The 18,676-nt window shown below is 34.3% G+C and overlaps 1 protein-coding gene across 1 annotated transcript in view; it reads right to left on the bottom strand.

The window, feature by feature from the left end:
* The window catches only part of IL1RAPL1 (interleukin 1 receptor accessory protein like 1), a 583,023-nt gene extending 568,115 nt beyond the window's left edge, over positions 1-14,908 (bottom strand). Inside the window, exon 1 of the mRNA XM_041399893.1 lies at positions 14,827-14,908. Within this exon, the coding sequence (XP_041255827.1) occupies positions 14,827-14,908 (82 nt within the window). The remainder of the gene's footprint in view (positions 1-14,826) is intronic.
* Between the last annotated feature and the right edge of the window lie 3,768 nt (positions 14,909-18,676).

Here is an 18,676-nt window from a genome sequence, read left to right as displayed (position 1 = left end):
CCAGTTCTTCCAACATGTGAAACAAACTAACATAGTTGGCTTTAAAGAAGAGGATTTGACTGTTATATGCAACTGACTGGAAGATTCCAAATTATCACATTTATTTTGAGATCTCTTCAGACTGATGCTGCACTTTCATTTCTCCAGTTGCAGCTAGTTCATTGTGTAGATCTTTCACATACATGAAGCAGATTCCACTGTGTAGGACTTGCAATTCATTTCAAGGTAAATTTAAAGTTCCTCATCCAGATTTTGTTTTAAACAAATTAGCTCTCCCTTCATCTCAGGAGTGCTTCACCTATTCATAATCCCATGTTAGTGGCAGGCAGACAAGACTAAGAGAAAATCAGTAGCTGAACACTGCTAAAAACCACTTTGAAGTCTCAGTGTTAAACATGAACCACACTGCTTTAGAATTATATTTGTATTTTATTTTAATTATCCTTTCAGACACAGCTATATAATTGTGTTGGGAACTGAAGAAAATGGAATGTTACATAAAACAAAATTAATTCAGAACTTGTTTGGGTTTTTTTTTCACTTTGTTTGGGGTTTTTTGTTATTAAATTGCCTCCTCTCCTACCTCTGGCCAGGGCGATGTCTCCTTTTTGTTTCATTGGAAGCAGTTCAACCCTTCTTTAAGACTCAGAGTTCAGCTGCATATGAATCCATTTAATTACCTGTGATTAGCTTCCAACATGATACACTAATCCATTTGGATGCCAGCATCAGAAGGAAAAGAAAACAAACGAAGAAAGCCCTACATAATCTGACCACTGTTTGAAGGGTTCATCCTTGAGGATGACAGATACCCAGCAGAGTCCTGAGTAAAGTATTAGATCCTGTAATATACAATTCAGAAGATTTTAAAAATGTCCTTTTCACCTTAGGAAAAAAAGAAAAAGTTTAAACTACAGACTAAAATGGTATTGAAAAGTCAGTTGTAGTCAAGGAGATTCATCTGCAAATGTTTTAGTGTTTACCATGAAAACATTATCCGTTGATGCAACCTGAAACAGACATCATCACTAACTATGCTGGGAGTTCTTGAATGCTTAAAATTGTGTGAGTTAGAATTGTTGTGCCTATATCCCAGTTAAAAGGAGTAATATGAATTAAAACCATACAAAAAGTTGTTTTGATTTTGCGGTTATTTTGAGTAGGGTTTTTTGTTTGTTTTTTTCTAAGGAGAAAAGTATAACAAGTATTATTGCCCTCTTTCAGAAAGTCAAAAGCTAGCTAACGAAAACCTAAGCTTCTTGCTCAATAATTAGTGTCCTTCACTGTTTCAGTGGTATGTTCCAGTAGACTCAATATATATCAATTGAACAGTTTTCTGATAGTAGAAGTTTTATTGACAGGGTTAGCTAAACTTCGTAGAATTCTTCTCAATTACACAGTTTGTTTCAAAGGTCTTACTCTAACCACTGATATATTAGAGAATTCAGTGTTGCAATTTATTTAAAAAACCCTTCATTTCATATAACAAATTTTGGAGTTATTGCAATGAATTTAAATAACTTTATATGTAAACAAAATAAAAAATGGATGGGTCTATCACATTTCTATTTACATCAGGAAGTTAATCTCCACTAGCCTTTAACAGAAGCAGTAAATTGCCTTAAGGAAAAAGGAAAAAAAAACCAAAAACTTAGATTAAAGAAAAGCATACATATGGAAATAAGTTATGCAGAAAGTTGAATTAATTGAATATTAAATTATCTCTTTTTATTTCATGATAAAGTTTTTTCTAAGATTTTTGAAGGATTTTTTTTTATTTAGATTAATTATTTTTCATTATTTTGCTGCAGATAACCAAGCCTCTTATCAACTAGCTGATTTTGTCTTTTCTTCTCCTTTTTTGGACTTTCTTAGGATATTGGGTCTACCAGACTTGGTTTTTAATTCATGCATTAGGTCATTCTGAACTGTAAGAGTATTTTGAGACCCCTAGCAGAAGGCAAGAGTCTGTTAATTTCCCAGAGAATTTGTGCAAGTTCTGTCCCTCGAGGTTTTAAAAGACCCACATGGATAAAGTCCTGAGCAATCCAGCCTGATGTCAGAGCTGACTCTACTTTAAACCTGAGACATCCAAGGATCTCTTCCAACCTGAATTATTCAACAAAAGAAAGCTGAAAAAACCCCAAAACTATTACTTGGCTCAGCCATCTTCAGTTCATGACTAAATCTTTGTGCCAACAAAACCATATTCAAAAAAAACCAAACCTTTTCAGTTGTGGTCAAAAAGCACTTCAATATTATTCTACTAACAACTGTAGCAAAGGTAGTCCACACCACTTACTGGAATAGTAGATTCCAGGTAATGGAATTTGCCTCTGTATTTGTTTATATTTCATATATACAGACAACTTTCATTATTCATATTTAGATTATGTCATTATGCTCCTGCAAGTCAAACAGAGACTTATTCAGCAGGTATTCTAATTTCATCCCAAAAATTAAGAAAATATACAGCACTGTATTACTTATACCAAAACTAACTACAGTAAAAAATCCAAAACCAATCCACAAACACAATAAAACTCAGCAAGAGAGGTCTTCAAGAAGGGAGGAAAAGGCAAGAAGTTTTCTTTGACAGAAGCAGATGTAAACAAAAACTAGTCTTATATGTGACTGGTCATTCAGAATTGCTTAAAGCAGTGAAGGACTGTGATCAGAGCATAACATAACACGTTATTCTTCTCTCTACAGTGTGATGGAACTTGATGTCTGACCTTTTCCCTAAGCAACAGACACGATTTAAGGCCTTCACATTAAATTTGGCATGGAAATTAGGATCAGGCTAATGGGAGAGAAAAAAAAGAGCCTTTTCACTGAGCATATTAATTAAATCAACCTAATAAAACATAAACTAAATTAAATTAAAATAAATTATTTGTAATAGCTGCAGGTAGGAAAGTAAAAAAACTGGGAGGTTCTCAGAGTATAACAAAGCATATTTTGTGCAAGTAAATAATTAGAGAATAAGATACTTTTAAAATTACAAAGAATCATTAAAGTTGGAAAAGACCCGTAAGGACACTGGGTCCAACACTGGGTCCAACCCTGGCTTGAACATCATCATGTCAACTAAACCTTCACACTAACTGCCACCTCCAGTCATTTCTTGAACACCTCCAGAGATGGTGATTCTACCACTTCCCTGGGGAGCTCATCCCAATACTTCACCATCCTTATCAGTGAAGAAATTGGTCCAGCCTGAACCCTGGTGCACCTCGACCCCCTCATGACAACACCTCCTTTCAGGCAGTCGTAGAGATCAATAAGGTCCCTCCAGAGCCTTCCTTTCTCCAGGCCAAACACCCCCAGCTCCCTCAGCTGCTCCTCATCAGTCCTGTGCTCCAGACCCTTCCCCAGCTCTGTTCCCCTTCTCTGGAGTTGCGCCAGCCCCTCAATGCCTTTCCTGTAGTGAGAGGCCCAAAACTGGACACAGGATTTGAGGTGTGACCTCACCAGTGCTGAGTACAGGGGACAATCCCTGTCCTGGTCCTGCTGCCACACTATTGCCGATCCAGGCCAGGGGCCTTTGGCCTCCCTGGCCCCCTGGGCACACCTGGCTCATGTCCAGCTGCTGCTGACCAGCACCCCCAGGTCCTTTTCCCTCAGGACATTTCCAGCCACTATTCCCCAAGTGCAGGACCTGGCACTTTGACTTTTTGAAATTCATCCAACTGCCCTCAGCCCATGAATCCAACCTATCCAGATTCCTCTGCCACATGGCACAACTTGTCAAAGTAATTCACTTCCAAAAGTTCCTACAGTTTACTAACATTTGCAACTGTCTCTATCAGGAAAAGTAATTCAGAACTCGGGCACAAAATCCTCAACAGCAATGGCGAGCAATGCTACATGCAGCATCTACTGCAGAGTTGGAATTAACAGCCACATTTTTACATAACTGTCTTCAATACCAGACACACACAAAACATGCTGGCTTTGTACATTGATAAGTATCAGCTACTTTGAAATGCAAAGGTTTATTACACATGCATTACTTAGTAGTGACAAACTGAAACACAGTCATGAATGAATAAAGCAGTCCACCTACTTAAATATGTACAAAATTTCATTTCTTTTCAGTTTCCCTGAATTACAGATAGCACGACACTAGTCAGATGATAAGGACAGCTGCTTTTTCATGGAGCCTTATTGTGAAGGAGAGTCATCAGTTACTCTAGGCATTGTAAAAGTGTAATCAGACTAAGACTCAGTAACCTACATCCTGAAAATTGTCCACTAGGGGATTTTTTTGGTGCAATTTGTGGGCAATGACCTTTCATTTTGGTGTACTGTTGAGCAAACTCTTAGTGATAAATTTTTAGGTTGTTAAATAACATCCTGTCCAAACTGTTTTTTGTTGCAATATCTCATTATTTCATTGCACTTTTAATAATTTAACTATGAATTATAACAAAAAAGTTCAGGTAACAGTAACAGTGGTTATTTCAAGAAAACCAATAAAATATATTATTTTATTAATATGTTTGTCATAAATCTGTTTACTTTGAAAATTTGACAAAAAGAAGTAGTGTTTTCCTTAATCTCAAATCTTACGTATTACTTTTAAGTGGGTTTAATGGTATCTATTTCAAATGCATAGAGAAAAAAAATTATAATTTAAAAAATCTAAGCCTACCAATTTTACCATTCCTAATCACCAGAAGTGATTTGTTCCTTCTCTTCTTGACATGAGAGCTACTTCTCACAATAAAAATGTATTTTCTGATAAACATGATTTGCCATCGGCTTTTTTTTTAGATTTTCTCTAATCTTATGCTTCCTGCTTAATCCATTAATAGTCCCATTTTGCTAAAAATTCACAGCAAGTAGTACACCAAAAAAAATGAAAGTGTGCATATTTGTAAATTTATACCAGCTAGCATTTCTGCTGAATAATTGTTTCAAAAATGTTTATAACTGAACTAGAATGCCTTGTTACTGACTCATTACATTTCCTAGAAAAATACAAAGTTTAAAATATTGTTTTTTCTCTCAAATCTCAAAAAGATAAATTGCATTTAAAACACTGCCAATGGCAAAAGTAAACGTATGATACAAAAAAGTAATTTTTTTTTCAGAGTGTGTGAAGTGCCTGGCACAGTCATCAGAAGGCAAACAATGAGCTGACTGGTCTCCATGCTGGCCTGACCCTTGTGAACCCATGAGCTACGCATTAGTCACTTCTAGAAAAGGCAGCTTGACTCCTTCTCATACCTGGCTCAGAATATTTGATTACAAGAGCTCAGAGGTTAACACTATTGTTCCACGTTTTCCCTCCTCCTTTGCTGTGCTGCTCCCCAGCAATGGCATGTGTGAGAGCTTAACAGCATCTCTGTAGCTCCATGATCCACAGGAAGGAGCTGAGCCTTCCCTCATAGCACAGATATCTCTACATACATGTGTAGGGATTTTGCATTATTCTTCCCTGTCTCTCTGTTTTGGCCTCAGAGTTCACTCTGGGTTATACCACCAGTGGCATTCAGCAGGAATTTTGGAATTTAAGACAAGTCTACCCTGTACTTTTTTAAAAAATAGTATTAACAACAGCTTTACTGCTGGCTGCTCTCTTTTGGTCTGACTAAGCCATGTATATTGCTGTTATTTTCAAGAGAGTAAAAACTGCTCCTTTTTGTCAAGGATGAAAAAGAGTCATTTGTGGAAGTGGAAGTAATCCATTAAATGAATTTTCAGATCACTTCAGCACAATTGTCTGCTTTGCATCTGTACAACCAACAGTTTCCTGAAATGAGTTATGCCTTCAGAACAAGGTGATGAAATTACAGGAGTATTCACCTTTCAACTAACATAACTGTCTTGTAATTTACCATTACAGCACTCTGATAATTCTCCTTATAATTGCAAAAAATGCTTTGAAAAAAATTTAAAAATACAAGTCTTACAAGACCTTGTGTGTCCTGCTTTTGAAGTAAAAACCATGACAGCTGAAACAAGTCTGAGCAAGAACGTCTGAAGAATTCAGAGTTGCAATTTAAAGGACAACCTCTTCTTTTCATGCTAAGTTGGTTCCCATGTATCTGTGTATATAGCACTTATAGCACTTTCTCCCTCCAGCCTTCAGGAAGAGCAAGTCAGGAAGTATTTTAATAGGACAGATTTCATCAATTTTAATTTCCTTTAAGTATAACAATAATTATATTCTGATGGGCAGGATTTATTTTCATGGTTATTATTTTTATATTTTAATAATTTTCACTACTGAGTACGCTTAAATAAAAAAGAGAAATATATCAGATGGCCATTACTTGTTCTTGAGGTTTTTTTTGTCTTCTTATTTTCCACAGTCATTATTCTACATTAAATTGACAAGATAATATTAAAATAAATAAATCTTCTACAACAGTGATTCCTGATCAAAGGTCACTGGCTCTTTTAAATCTTTTAGGCTGTTTACCAATAGATGCCAGTCAGTAAAACAATCCCTGATGGCTCCCCAGGGAACGTAGGGACTGGAAGAAAAGAGTCATCCTAAGCAGCTACTAAAACTCAATGACCGAATTATGTAAGAATATCTATTACTGTCCTTTTGGCTTCCAATTTTGTTTTGTCTCCTTTCCTATCATTAGTCATTTCTTAATATATATTGCACACTCTAAAACATTGACCCTTTGCCAAAACACAAGACAGTCCTTTCGCATACTGTGGTATTATTCACAATCTCCCAGGACTCTGAAAAGTATCAGGATGCATCCTAGAACCAACAAAAGGTCATATAACTATTTTTAAAATGCCAGCCATCCTGTTCATAAATGCTCACAGGACAAGTAACAGTTACTGCTTTCACAGTGTCTCCAAAATAAGTAATCTGTCACAAAGGATTTATGCTTGAGGTGCAATCATTCCTTACTGTCCAAATCCTCCAGTGGAACAGAATTATATCTTTCTTTCTTTCTTTCTTTCTTTCTTTCTTTCTTTCTTTCTTTCTTTCTTTCTCCTTCCTTCCTTCCTTCCTTCCTTCCTTCCTTCCTTCCTTCCTTCCTACAGTATAGTCTCTTGCCACCCCTTGGTATACAATCCCCGTATTAGCCATTCATCTGACATATTGAATAGCATCCTTCACTTATAAAAGCAGAGTAAAGACCATTGGAGCCAAACCATCTCCTTGCCCAAGCACAGGTAATTAGCAAAACTTGGTGCTCTTTCTAGCAACATTATTATTCAGCATTTTTCAAATGAAAACTGTACATTGAAAATTACTTCATAGTAGTGCAACACATACAATATTCTGTAGCTAAATAAATATGCAGTATTGTAAAAGATAATTCTTTTTAAAAAATCTAATGCTTCCCATATACTGTTGGCATAAACAAGCAAACAGAAAAAAAAAAAAAAAAAAACAAAAAAAACCCCAGTTTCAAAACCATATTCTAAAGGAACCCTCTAACTTCCTGAATATGCAGAAATTTACTAAATAAGTTGATTCTTCACTCCTACTTTTTTCCAGTATCTCTTGATTCACAAACAGCAAGTCATGCCTTTTAACCTACCAATAATAAAATGGAGGTTTACCTTCATAAACTAAGAAGGAAGTTGAGGATCATACCAAAATTGGTGTAAATAGCTTTGTCAGAACTGCTGCAGGATGGGATAAGGATACTTTTGATGTCTAAATAAGGTGCTAAAGGACATTAATTGCTTTTCTGACATCCTGGTGCCATGTAGTAATAGCAAGATGCAAACATTTTCTGTGGGTTATATTAATTATGGAAGGCTTCACAATTCCCTCCAGAATTAGACAGATAGCAGAAGTTCAGGACAAAGAGTGCAAGTGTTGAAGAAGGAGGCAGAGCATTTACACAGTCTTTGCATCTCTAGATCATCTAGACTTCCCTCCCAGCAGGCACAAGAAATCATTCATCTCAGCTGACCCCATTACTGTATTGCTTTTGAAGGTTTTTATCATTAAAAGAAATGTGCAAGTACGAAAGCAAGAAACTTCCTCCTCCACTGACATACAACTATATCTTGCAGAGTAATTAGAAAAAATACAAGAAAGTGGATGCACTCAATTAATTCTTCAACTATGAAGAGGAAGTTGTAACGCTAAAAATTACACAGTGATTTCTACTACACATTTAAATGGGGAGGAATAACCATCTTTAAATAAAACAGAACAGGTGCAAAAAGAAAACTAAAACATATTTTATTCTTAGGATGAAAGCCTGAAGAATATTAGTGTTAATAAAATCAATATGGAATTAATTAATAGATCACAATATAAGAAAGTTGCCTAAGAATGAAACAAGGATTTCTGTTTATCTCTATTTTAACTGTAAAGATTCACCCTCATCCTTTTGTCTCTTCTCCCTCAAAAAGAAAAATATTTCACAGAGTTTTCCCCATTCAGCCCCACAGCTGCAACCATAAACTAGGTTGCATATTTATATGACAGTTCAAAATGAGTTTTTTGAAACAATCCTCATAAGAAGCAAGGTTCACTTCTTAATCAGGTCATGATGCAAAAATAATTCTGTTCCCCAGTGCAATAAGAAAGGTACATACATATTTGCTTAGGACTGATATTCACTATACTTTTTTCTTCAAAACAGAGAGATAGAAGAAACATTTTCATAGTCATCACAGTAGTCTTGATTATTCCAGTTGAAAAAGTCATTGCTCATGGAAGTTAATCTTGTGCATCAAATAGACACAGACTCTAAATATTATTTCAGTTTCTACATAACCACACAACAAGCCACAAGTCTCATCAATTAATAATGGGAAATTAACATTCTGTAATGGAGTGAAAACAACAGCTAGGAGCCATTAATATCAATTGACATAAACTCCTATGGTTTACAAGAAGCATATCCTTTATTTATACGCATATTGTTTGCTCCAAGCTCACAGTACCTGGAGTACAGCACATGTGAGTGTTCTGCTCATAAATTGTGTAAGAAAAAGAACAACAAGTAAATTAATTTATTTTTGAACCTTCTTATTACTATTCAGTGCATACCAGATCCAATATGGCATCCATCAACTAATTACCTTTTGACAAGAAGCCAAAAGGAAAATACTTAGGCAGCCGAAACATAAGCAGAATTAAAAACAGAATGGAATTACTGAAAGGGAGATACTAAGAAGAATAGGACTATTTATGTAGTACTACACAATTAGGACACCAAATCTCACCTGGAAGGGTTACAAAAAATAAATTAAAAATAAAAATACTCAAATACTGGGTACCAGATCTCTGCTAAGGCTCAGCACTTAATTATGTGCAATTTCTCAAAGTGTTTTTATAAGATGAATTATATATATATGTTCTATAAAAGAGTGACAGTTCAATTATTAAGTACAGATAAGTAAAGTCAATTCAAAAACTCTTCCTAGATGCAAAGTGTTCTCATACTGTCTTGACTTACTTATATTCTTTGCTTTTTTTTAACTACATTGTTGAGTTCTCATTATGACATTCCTCATTAGGAATAAAATCTTGGCTTTGTTGCTGTTAAGGATGGTATTGCACAGATATGTTCCTTTTCCAGCAAAAAAAAATAAGTCAGAAAACAGCAACTGTCTTTTTATTCAGAGATATTCTTTTACACAACTGTTATAATTACCTAAAATATACTTATTATTTCATGAGCAATAAAAAATCGTGGATGGCAATAATTTGGAAAAAAATATAACCTTATATTTCTTAAAGCATAATGACTTGAAATTTTATTAAGCATTTCCAGTCTGTTCCTCAGAGTCCCGCTATTTTTAGGAAAAAAAAAAAAAAGCTGGAATAATTTTTACCTCATTAAAATTAATATTTTGCTCATACAAAAATAAAATTCAAAAATAGCATCTCAGTGTCAAAGTCTTTACTACCTTATTTTCATAATATTGATCTTTCATCCAAGTATGACAAGAACCACCCATATTGAGTAATAATAGCTAAGGCAAAAAATACTAGACATTAAAAAGAGAAGCAATCTACTGCTACACAACAAAATACATATCTAGACTTTAATCTCATCATAATGATGTGAAGGATCGCATGCATGTCTGAAAAACCCATCACTGGAAAGATTTTCCTTCCAGTTAAATCATTCCATCGTAGAATAAATTTGATCTAGAAAAAAAAAAAAATCTATTCACAATAGCAGAACTGAACACAGGCTATTAATTAATCCATAATGCAGAATAATCTGTAGAAAAGCAGAAAACTAAAGGCAGTAATAGCAACTTTCACCTCTTTGATGCAAGGCAGCCAGATTGTTATTAGGCAATCTGAGTGTGAAAAAGCGAATACAATAATACTGTCTGAATATACTGATCAGTTCACAATTGTTTTATGTAATGAGATCTCTTTTCATACTTATATCCCACATTTTCCCTTTTGCCACATTTGTGTGTTTTTTGGGTTTTTTTTAAAGTAAAAAATTCCCAAAGCTTGCTTTCTTTTGTCTATTCAGCATCCTTGGAAAAAACCACCAGATGGCAATGCAGTGTTCAAGTATTTCATTTAACATATATATTATAGTGAAAAAGTCTATAGGCATCAGCATGAGGCTCTCTTTCCTAACCTACTTCCTCTTTGATGAATATTAAATAATTCATAAGCCAAAACTCTGTTCAGCACAAGTAAGTGATCAAATACCATTCCACCTGTAAAGAAGAGACTTTTAGAAATCTAAGTTCTACGAATGTAAAACCACACGACTAAAAAAAAAAAAAAAAAAAAAAGAAAAAAAAGAAAAAAAGACAACAATTTAGTTCAAACTATGAACCTGGATAATTTCAGGAAAAGTCGCTGAAACAAAAGCATTTATGAATTCATTACCATGAAGTTCTCAAAATACTATCAAGGACTGAACTTAACTGCACAAAGAGTAAATCTACACACATTTTAGGCACATCACAAATTTATATGTAATTTGGTTTCATGCTAAGAAACAGGCATTATCTTCTACATTTTTGAAGTTTAATTCAAATCCTTTAAAACTCACTTCCTGTAAAACTATGTGCTGAATTAATCAAAATATGTAGGCTTTAAGTATTTATTCTTCCTTTGCATCAAGCAGATCGCTGCAAACTGTTCAGAGAGGAACTGTTTCATGAAGGAAGATGCTTTAAGATATTTAAAGGAGCAGAGAAGTAGTGGAAAAGTCAGCTTCCCATTTAGCAAATCTTATCTGAGATCCATTACTTGACAAAAGAAGGTTCCTCTCTGCAGTTACTGTTGCAGGCTCTGAAGCCTCTACAGTTCAGGGAGACTTCACTGAATACCTGAAACACCCAATTAATAATCATGATGTCCACTGTGAAGTTAGTGGTTGGAACAGGAAGGCTTACAGCAAAGAATCCTTTTTTTCTTTCTTAAGAAGGCATTACAACCTGTAGGTTTTGTATGGTCAACTCTACTTGACAGGAGAAGTTAAGGTGTGCTTATAAGTCTTTTGCGTACATGGATTAGGAAGAAGTTTCTTGTATCATCTTTATTTAGTAGTGGATTTTTTATTACAACTGCTCACCCATCCACTCTCCTGTAACAAGCACAGTCATCACATGTTCTTAATGTAAAAGAAATCTGACATATATTAAAGAGTGACTTGAAACTGTTCTGAACTTATTTAAAATATTAACTGCAAAAAAAAAGTCTCTTCCGTCAAATAGAGATGATCATACAAGATAAAGTGTTAAACAGGTAAATGGAAAAGCTGTGACCAAACTGATTTAGAGTATGTTTTCTGGATAACGTAATAAATATTTGATTAGCACTGTTCCCTTTATGCCCTATATTATTACATTAATTTGATTCATAGCACACAGTGGTAAAAAGATTCAAAGAACACCCTGAAGTAGTTTAAGTGCTTTGTATAAGGACCACCCCCATGATCAGAGATCAAATCCAATGCAGCACAACCTAAGATTTCTTCTATTGTAAAGTCTTTTTAACCCTCTTCTCAAACAAACAAAAGCAGGAATACTATATTGATTCTAATTGTTTCCACATATAGCTAATTACTTGATATAACTTCAGTCCTAAAAGCCTGAATTGCTATGGATTTTTAGGAAATGACTTTCTGAACTTCTTGAAAAATCAGAGAAGTTGTTGGAAATGCATCTCCACCAGACTGACAAACTCGTTTTTATTTTATTAACCGCTATCTTTTTAGCAGAGCTGATAAATAAACAGAAAAGAGGTCAAGTACTCTGACCATATTGACAAGGACAGATCTCTTTTTAATACTAAATACTGAATCTATAAAATGAACATAAAATAAATGATATTACATATTTAATAAATATATTTAAATATCTAATATAGATGAAAATGTATACATTGAATTAATAAATAAATAAATAGCACAAGTTCTGTGGTTTTAGGTTCGGTCATCAGAAACAGGCTCAACATAAGTCAGTTAGAAGGAATAAATCCCAATTAGAACAACCATTTAGCATACTGATGTAAACTTCTTTAACTTTATTACATTCCTGTAATTTATAATAGAGAAGGAAAAAAAGAAAAGCAGTACATCTCAAAAAGATGTACTGGGTGGATGCTGCAACTCCATATTTATAACAACTCTTAAGTATAAAATATTACTTTTTAATTTTTTTCTTAGCTTTCATGGTGACATTTCGGGAACAAAATGCACTCACAAGTGGAACTGAATGAAGAGATTTAAACCATGCCCTCACCACACTCTGCCTCTGGCTAAGAGGTTCACATAAAACTCAAGTTCTATGTTCCAATAGTAGAATATTTTTCGATATTTTTTCATACTTTGATAGTTTTTTGATATTTTTTCCTACTCACAATTATGATTTGCATTAATATTGGGAAACCATTTATAGTTTCACAGTACGCACAAGTCAACATTATTTTGTTAAAACTTCCGTTAAATACAGTTTTCCTTGTAGAAATACTTCAGGATTGCAAAAAACAGCCCTCCTGAGCACCCAAGGGATGTAAAAAACTAAACCAAGCCAAACCAAATCAAACCAAACAACAAAAGCAAACCAAAAGCCATTACACACTACTACATTCCACCTAGCACTGAGGAAGTTCTTCAAATCTTCCATCACAAAGCAGCATGGCCAAAGGCAGAAGGATCTGAGATTTCAGTAAATCAGAGATTTTTTCTTTTGCACACATTGTATGACAAACTGCCTCCTTGGTGATGCATCTAATTGAAGCTTTACACAGGACCAGCATGCAAAAACCTCAAGACCCCACGTTACAGTAAGACATGATACAAAGATATCCATTATAGTCTTTCCTTTTTATTACAGCATCTGGATGAGAACAAATTCTATATATACTGAAAAATTTTGTATGTTTTTTCTTTTGCTGGACAGCAATTATATTACTTTCCCAAAAATAAATTTCATTGTGTATTTGCCATTTTTTCCTTGCATTGGTTAATCAGATGAAGAGGATAGACGCAAAAAGTTGTGAAATAAAATGCAACGACAACCCAAGTTATCATTGTTATTTTCAAGTAACAGGTGATAGCTGGACTTTTTTTTAGATTCTTAAAAATGGATGTCTTTGTAAAATTTACTCTAAGACCAATAATGTTTTTACTATATTTGAATTAAGGGGCCTTGACTTCAAGCTTAAAAGTGTTAAATCTTAATCAACAGGACAATCTTAGCCAGACATATTCACAAGATATCTACATTATATCAAGGCTACAGCAGCTTACAAACACTTCAACCTATCGCCAGATCCTTTGCTCTGCACACAATCTGTGTATTTCAGTTTTCTTGAGTTTAAATAACCCCAAATATACTTTAATCTCAAGTTTTCATTAAGGAATACCTTACTTTGTAGTAGTACTCCATGCTTGCCTTCCCTACATCAACATTTCCAGCTACTAAAATATTGGAGACATAATCTGTTTCATTTTGTTGTTAGAAAGATAATCCATTGAAAATGCAAGGTACAATTTAAGATGTTGCCAAAAATGCATAAAGAGTTGTGTTCTCCCCAAGCACCAGTTTACAACTACTACCAACCAAAAGACAAAAATAAATCAGAGACAGACTTCTGAAACAGCACAACAAAAGCTACCTAAAACACTCCACTGCCAAAAAGAAATGCACAACTAACAACAAACCCAATTAACTAATTCAATCAACATGGGATTAAGATTTTCGTTAATCCACCAACAAGGAATTAAGGCTTTCATTAAGGATTTAGCTTGCTTTAGTGCAGTATAGCAAGATAGGTTGCAGACATAGAATCCTATTTTTTTCATTACCCAGTAAAAAGCCAAAGAGAATAAAATTAAAATTTCAGGGTGACAGAGAAAAAAATTAATCCAAAACTACCCAACTGTGAATACCAACTATTTTTCTTTGCTGAATTAAAGTCTTCAACCACATATTAGGTATCCCTTTCAAAAACACATTTTGCTGTTCACTTTTCATGGTTATTAAATTTAATGTGTTTGATCTATTTGTTGTTGCTTAAACCCAAACTCTATGATCTTCATTTTCCAAAGTATATAGTAAAACAGATAAATCCGGTAACCCAACAACAAACTCAACATCACTGACTGCAATGTAGTCTTTTAAGTAAGTTAAAAAGTTCTGGGAATAACTTTCCTTCAGCAGGTGAAAGTTTATAGTCATTTCACATTACACATCTTATTTTTTTCATTAAGTCCACATAAAACAATAGTCAAAATATATAGAAGCTGCCAACTCTTCTTGCTCCAGAATTTGAAATCCTCTTAACTGTATTCCAAACCGCCATAACAACATCCTGGTGTATGCTTGCAAACATTAAACACTTCTTTCCAAGCCACATTGTAACCACAGAGATAAAGTTTTACTTACCTGATCCCCTTTTGGTTACAACCTTCAAGCTCTGAGTCAGAGTAGCATACAAGAGAATCAAGTTGGGAATAGGAGCTTTCATCTTCTGTCTTTCCGTGGCTGCTTCCTGGAGTACCAAAAAAAAAAAAAAAAAATAGAAAGAAACACTGGTTGTACATTGGTGCTGAAACAACCTCGAAGTAAATAATCATAATACTGACATTGTGGAAAAGCTAATACAGCTTTTGTGAGGAATTTAAAGCACTAAAAATGTTTTATTCTTTCTTTTAAAAAGTATGCAAAACAAAATCATTATAAAACAAACACATGCACACACTATATTTAACCCTGGAACTTAAGCTACAACTGTGTCTACATATTGAAAATTCATGAGGTCCCTGTTAAAACTTTATAACAAATCTCATGAAATAACTATTTATTTCTTTTTATCATACAACCTTTTCCACCCACCAACATGAAAAAGAAAATAATGCCCTTCTTCATTAGTTTTGCTCTCATTTATTAATACCACAAACTGAGCAGAAGATTGACAATAAAATGAACGTCTGATTGAAAAAAAAATCTGATCATCTTCTTGGGAACAGAGAAAGGGGGAAATAAGAGAACATCAAAGTAACCAGCATAGACACTTGCAACTTCCTTTTAGGCTAGCAAGTTCCCATGCAAGTTCAAACTAACATGTTCACTGCACTAAATCAGAAGTGAATGTTAATTTGAATGGAGTTAAGCAGAGCACAGACTGTGCTTTAGCCTTCACCTCCAACATGTGAATAAAAGATTTGCATTTCTATTTATTTACTCTGGGTATTAAGTGGTATGAACTGGTGGTGAAAGCAGGGACTAAACATTTTGTTAATTCCTCATCTAAGTAAGAGGAATTAACGTCATCTACACATGATGATTATCAACTTTCTTCAAAATAGGTTGGTAGGGCTAATATCTAATATTTCAGTGTGTTGAAAGAGGAAAAGAGGACAAATCTGCCTGTTCAAGCTAGACAGCTGCCTATCTATGCTATCTATATTCATTAGAGTAGCTTACACAAAAATATTCTTGTCTAAGGGGGACGAGAAAGGTCTGGGATCAATGGTTCTTTAATATTATAACTAAGACCCAGACTAAACCAATGTGGTTTTGATATTCACCTCCATTAATCACAGCACTGGACAGCAACTGAAAAAGTCTCAGAAGGTGCCACATAGTGCAAGTTTTGAGTTCTAAAGTGACAACGAATCTTTTGCACTTTCATTGATAATCAGGTTACTGAGTACCCAAGACATTTTTTGAAAGCAGTATCTTAAAATATCTTCATTTTAGAAGAGAACAGGTTAGAAATACGAAACATCAGGGGTATAAAAAAGGACATTATGGGAAGAATTGCTTAAAAAATTATGACTTCATGTATAATACATATTAAAGCTTTACATTTCATGACATTTCAGAACTAAGCACAAATCTACTACATTCATTACTATGTATTTAATAAAGATGAGGAAGTGAGATAATATATTTTGACAAGTTTGTATATCTTATTTTTATAACAATATTTGTACTCACAGAGAAATACAAAAATGTTTGTTCATTCTCGGTCTTTAACAAGCTTCAGCATTCTTGAAACACAGTGAAAGACTCACTTGCGTACATTCACATTCTACTTCAGAAAATTTAGGCAACTTAGAAATTAAATATTAAATATGGGATTGCTAGGAGGTAAATTATGTGTAATACTAACATTTTTAGTTAACTTTAAAATTTAACAAAGTAGCATGACCACTGGCAGTTATAAATAATACAGATCTTAAGGAATTTAGAAGCTAGCAATAAAGGTTAATTTTCCAGGAGCACAGTGAGTAGATACCACAATGTCTTATGCCACATTTTACTGCAGACCTTAGTCAAGCTTTCTGAAATCAAAATCTCATTTCTCAGTCACTGCACTAACTGATGCCGCAGGAAATCCTGAAGCTGATATCTTCAGCCTCCAGGGAACTAGCAAGAGTCAGCTCCTTGCTCTGTGTGAGCCTAATAAATATTGCCCAAAGAACCACAGGATCTTACTACGCAATTACAAATCCAGTAAATAGGTTCTGACTGTGAAAGCATATCCAAACACATCCTTTTTGACCACATATCAAAAGATAATATTGCTGATCACTGTGAATAAATGCAAATATATACATATATTTGCATATGTATGTGTATGCATGTATTTATTTGTATTTATAGATATTTGTGTAGGGAAGCTGTGGAGCAGCTATAAAGATTGATTCTATCAAAGCAAGCCTCAGTAAATGCAATAATATCAATAAGAAACTGTTCAGTAAATGAAAATCTTCTCTTGGTCCATGCATATAGCACTAATTTAAGTTGTCAAGTCAATAAGGGGAATATTATTATAATAATATAACAGGAATTGCGTTTTAAACATATCACCACGGAAGACATTCTCATTTGCATTTATTCTCAGAGATTCAGGTCTAACTTAAAGGCATAAGCTAAACTGGCTCCTGCCTACATGATTTGTGATAAATCCCTAGAAAGTAAAGTCTGCTGCTGTCTTTGAAAATACCAGGAAGAACTTACTGCCAAAGGGAAAAAAGAAGGGAGGGATGACTCCCAACAGCAGCCACTGCCTCCTTACAGCAATATAAGCAGCAAATCAGATCTCACATAGGCTCTCCCCAGAGCCTTCCAAACCTTCTCTTCTGTTTACACTCCTTTTCGTGAAGGAGGAGAACTATTTCTGGTCTTCCCTACATTTTAAAAACCAAATGCTCAACCAAAGAAAATGCAAAGAAGTAAAGATCAGTTTACTGGAGCTGGTGCCTCACAGCTCTGGAAGTTGTCTGGGTGGTTGGGAAATCTGCCTCAGGTTATTCATATGAGTGATTCAAAACAGATATTTAACATCTCTTGTCCCTTGTTCCGGGTAAATGCCTCAGAAATTGACTATTCTAGAATGTCACCCTTGTGAAATTGGTTGTGAAAACAAAATAAGCAAGTCAGAAGAAAATATAAAAGGAACATCCCAAGGGGAATCTCACAACAAGCCAACAAAGTCAACAGGAAATGCCTTCACTACTGCAATGAGTATGCCCGAGGCCTAGACACTGTAACATATTCAGGTAGCTTTAAATAGAAAACAAAATAAAAGGCATAATTCTGAGAAGTCAGATTCTTAACACTAAGTAGAGTGTGATATCTCATGCATTGGAAATAGCCTTCTTTCAGCAATGAATTTTTTAACGAAGAGACTATTTTACTAGTCGCTTAGCTGGAATTTATTTATTTTTTAAAATAACATTAAGAAATTCCGATTTTAACAAGCAGAATAAGTCTGCTGTTTCTTTAAGCAATAGTTAGACAGTTTACATATACATCTACAAAAGTCATTTTTATGGTCGTTCTTTTTCCTGATTTTCAGTTACTTCCACTAAAAAGCCAACACAATGTATGGTAGTTATAAACTTAATTGCTGTTTTTTAAGCTGAATCTATTTTAACATGTTTTACATACCCTTTGGGTATAAGGTTGCTATACTCCAAGGCTAAACAGTAGACTAAGAAAGTCTTTTAGAATCAGGGATTTTTGGCAGCTTTCTCTTTATACAATACCAAAGATTAAATGTTTTTTCATCTTTAAGCAGTATTTACAACTTCAAATTTTCAGTAGTGGGTTGTTTGTGTGAAGCAAAGCACTGAAAAAATGTTAAATATTTCTGCAGAAATGTATTGCACTCAAATTTTAACTGGGCATATGAATAACTTTTTGAAAAATTCTTTTTTGTAGAAGGTGTCACTGCTTGACACAAAAATGCCATAGCACAGCATTTGCATCAGAAAGTATCTAA

The sequence above is a fragment of the Onychostruthus taczanowskii genome, unplaced genomic scaffold (assembly GCF_017590055.1).
Source record: "Onychostruthus taczanowskii isolate IOZ18803 unplaced genomic scaffold, ASM1759005v1 scaffold17, whole genome shotgun sequence".
Taxonomy (NCBI): domain Eukaryota; kingdom Metazoa; phylum Chordata; class Aves; order Passeriformes; family Passeridae; genus Onychostruthus; species Onychostruthus taczanowskii.
Note: the sequence above shows the minus strand (reverse complement) of the source record. Positions and strands in the feature narration are given on the sequence as shown.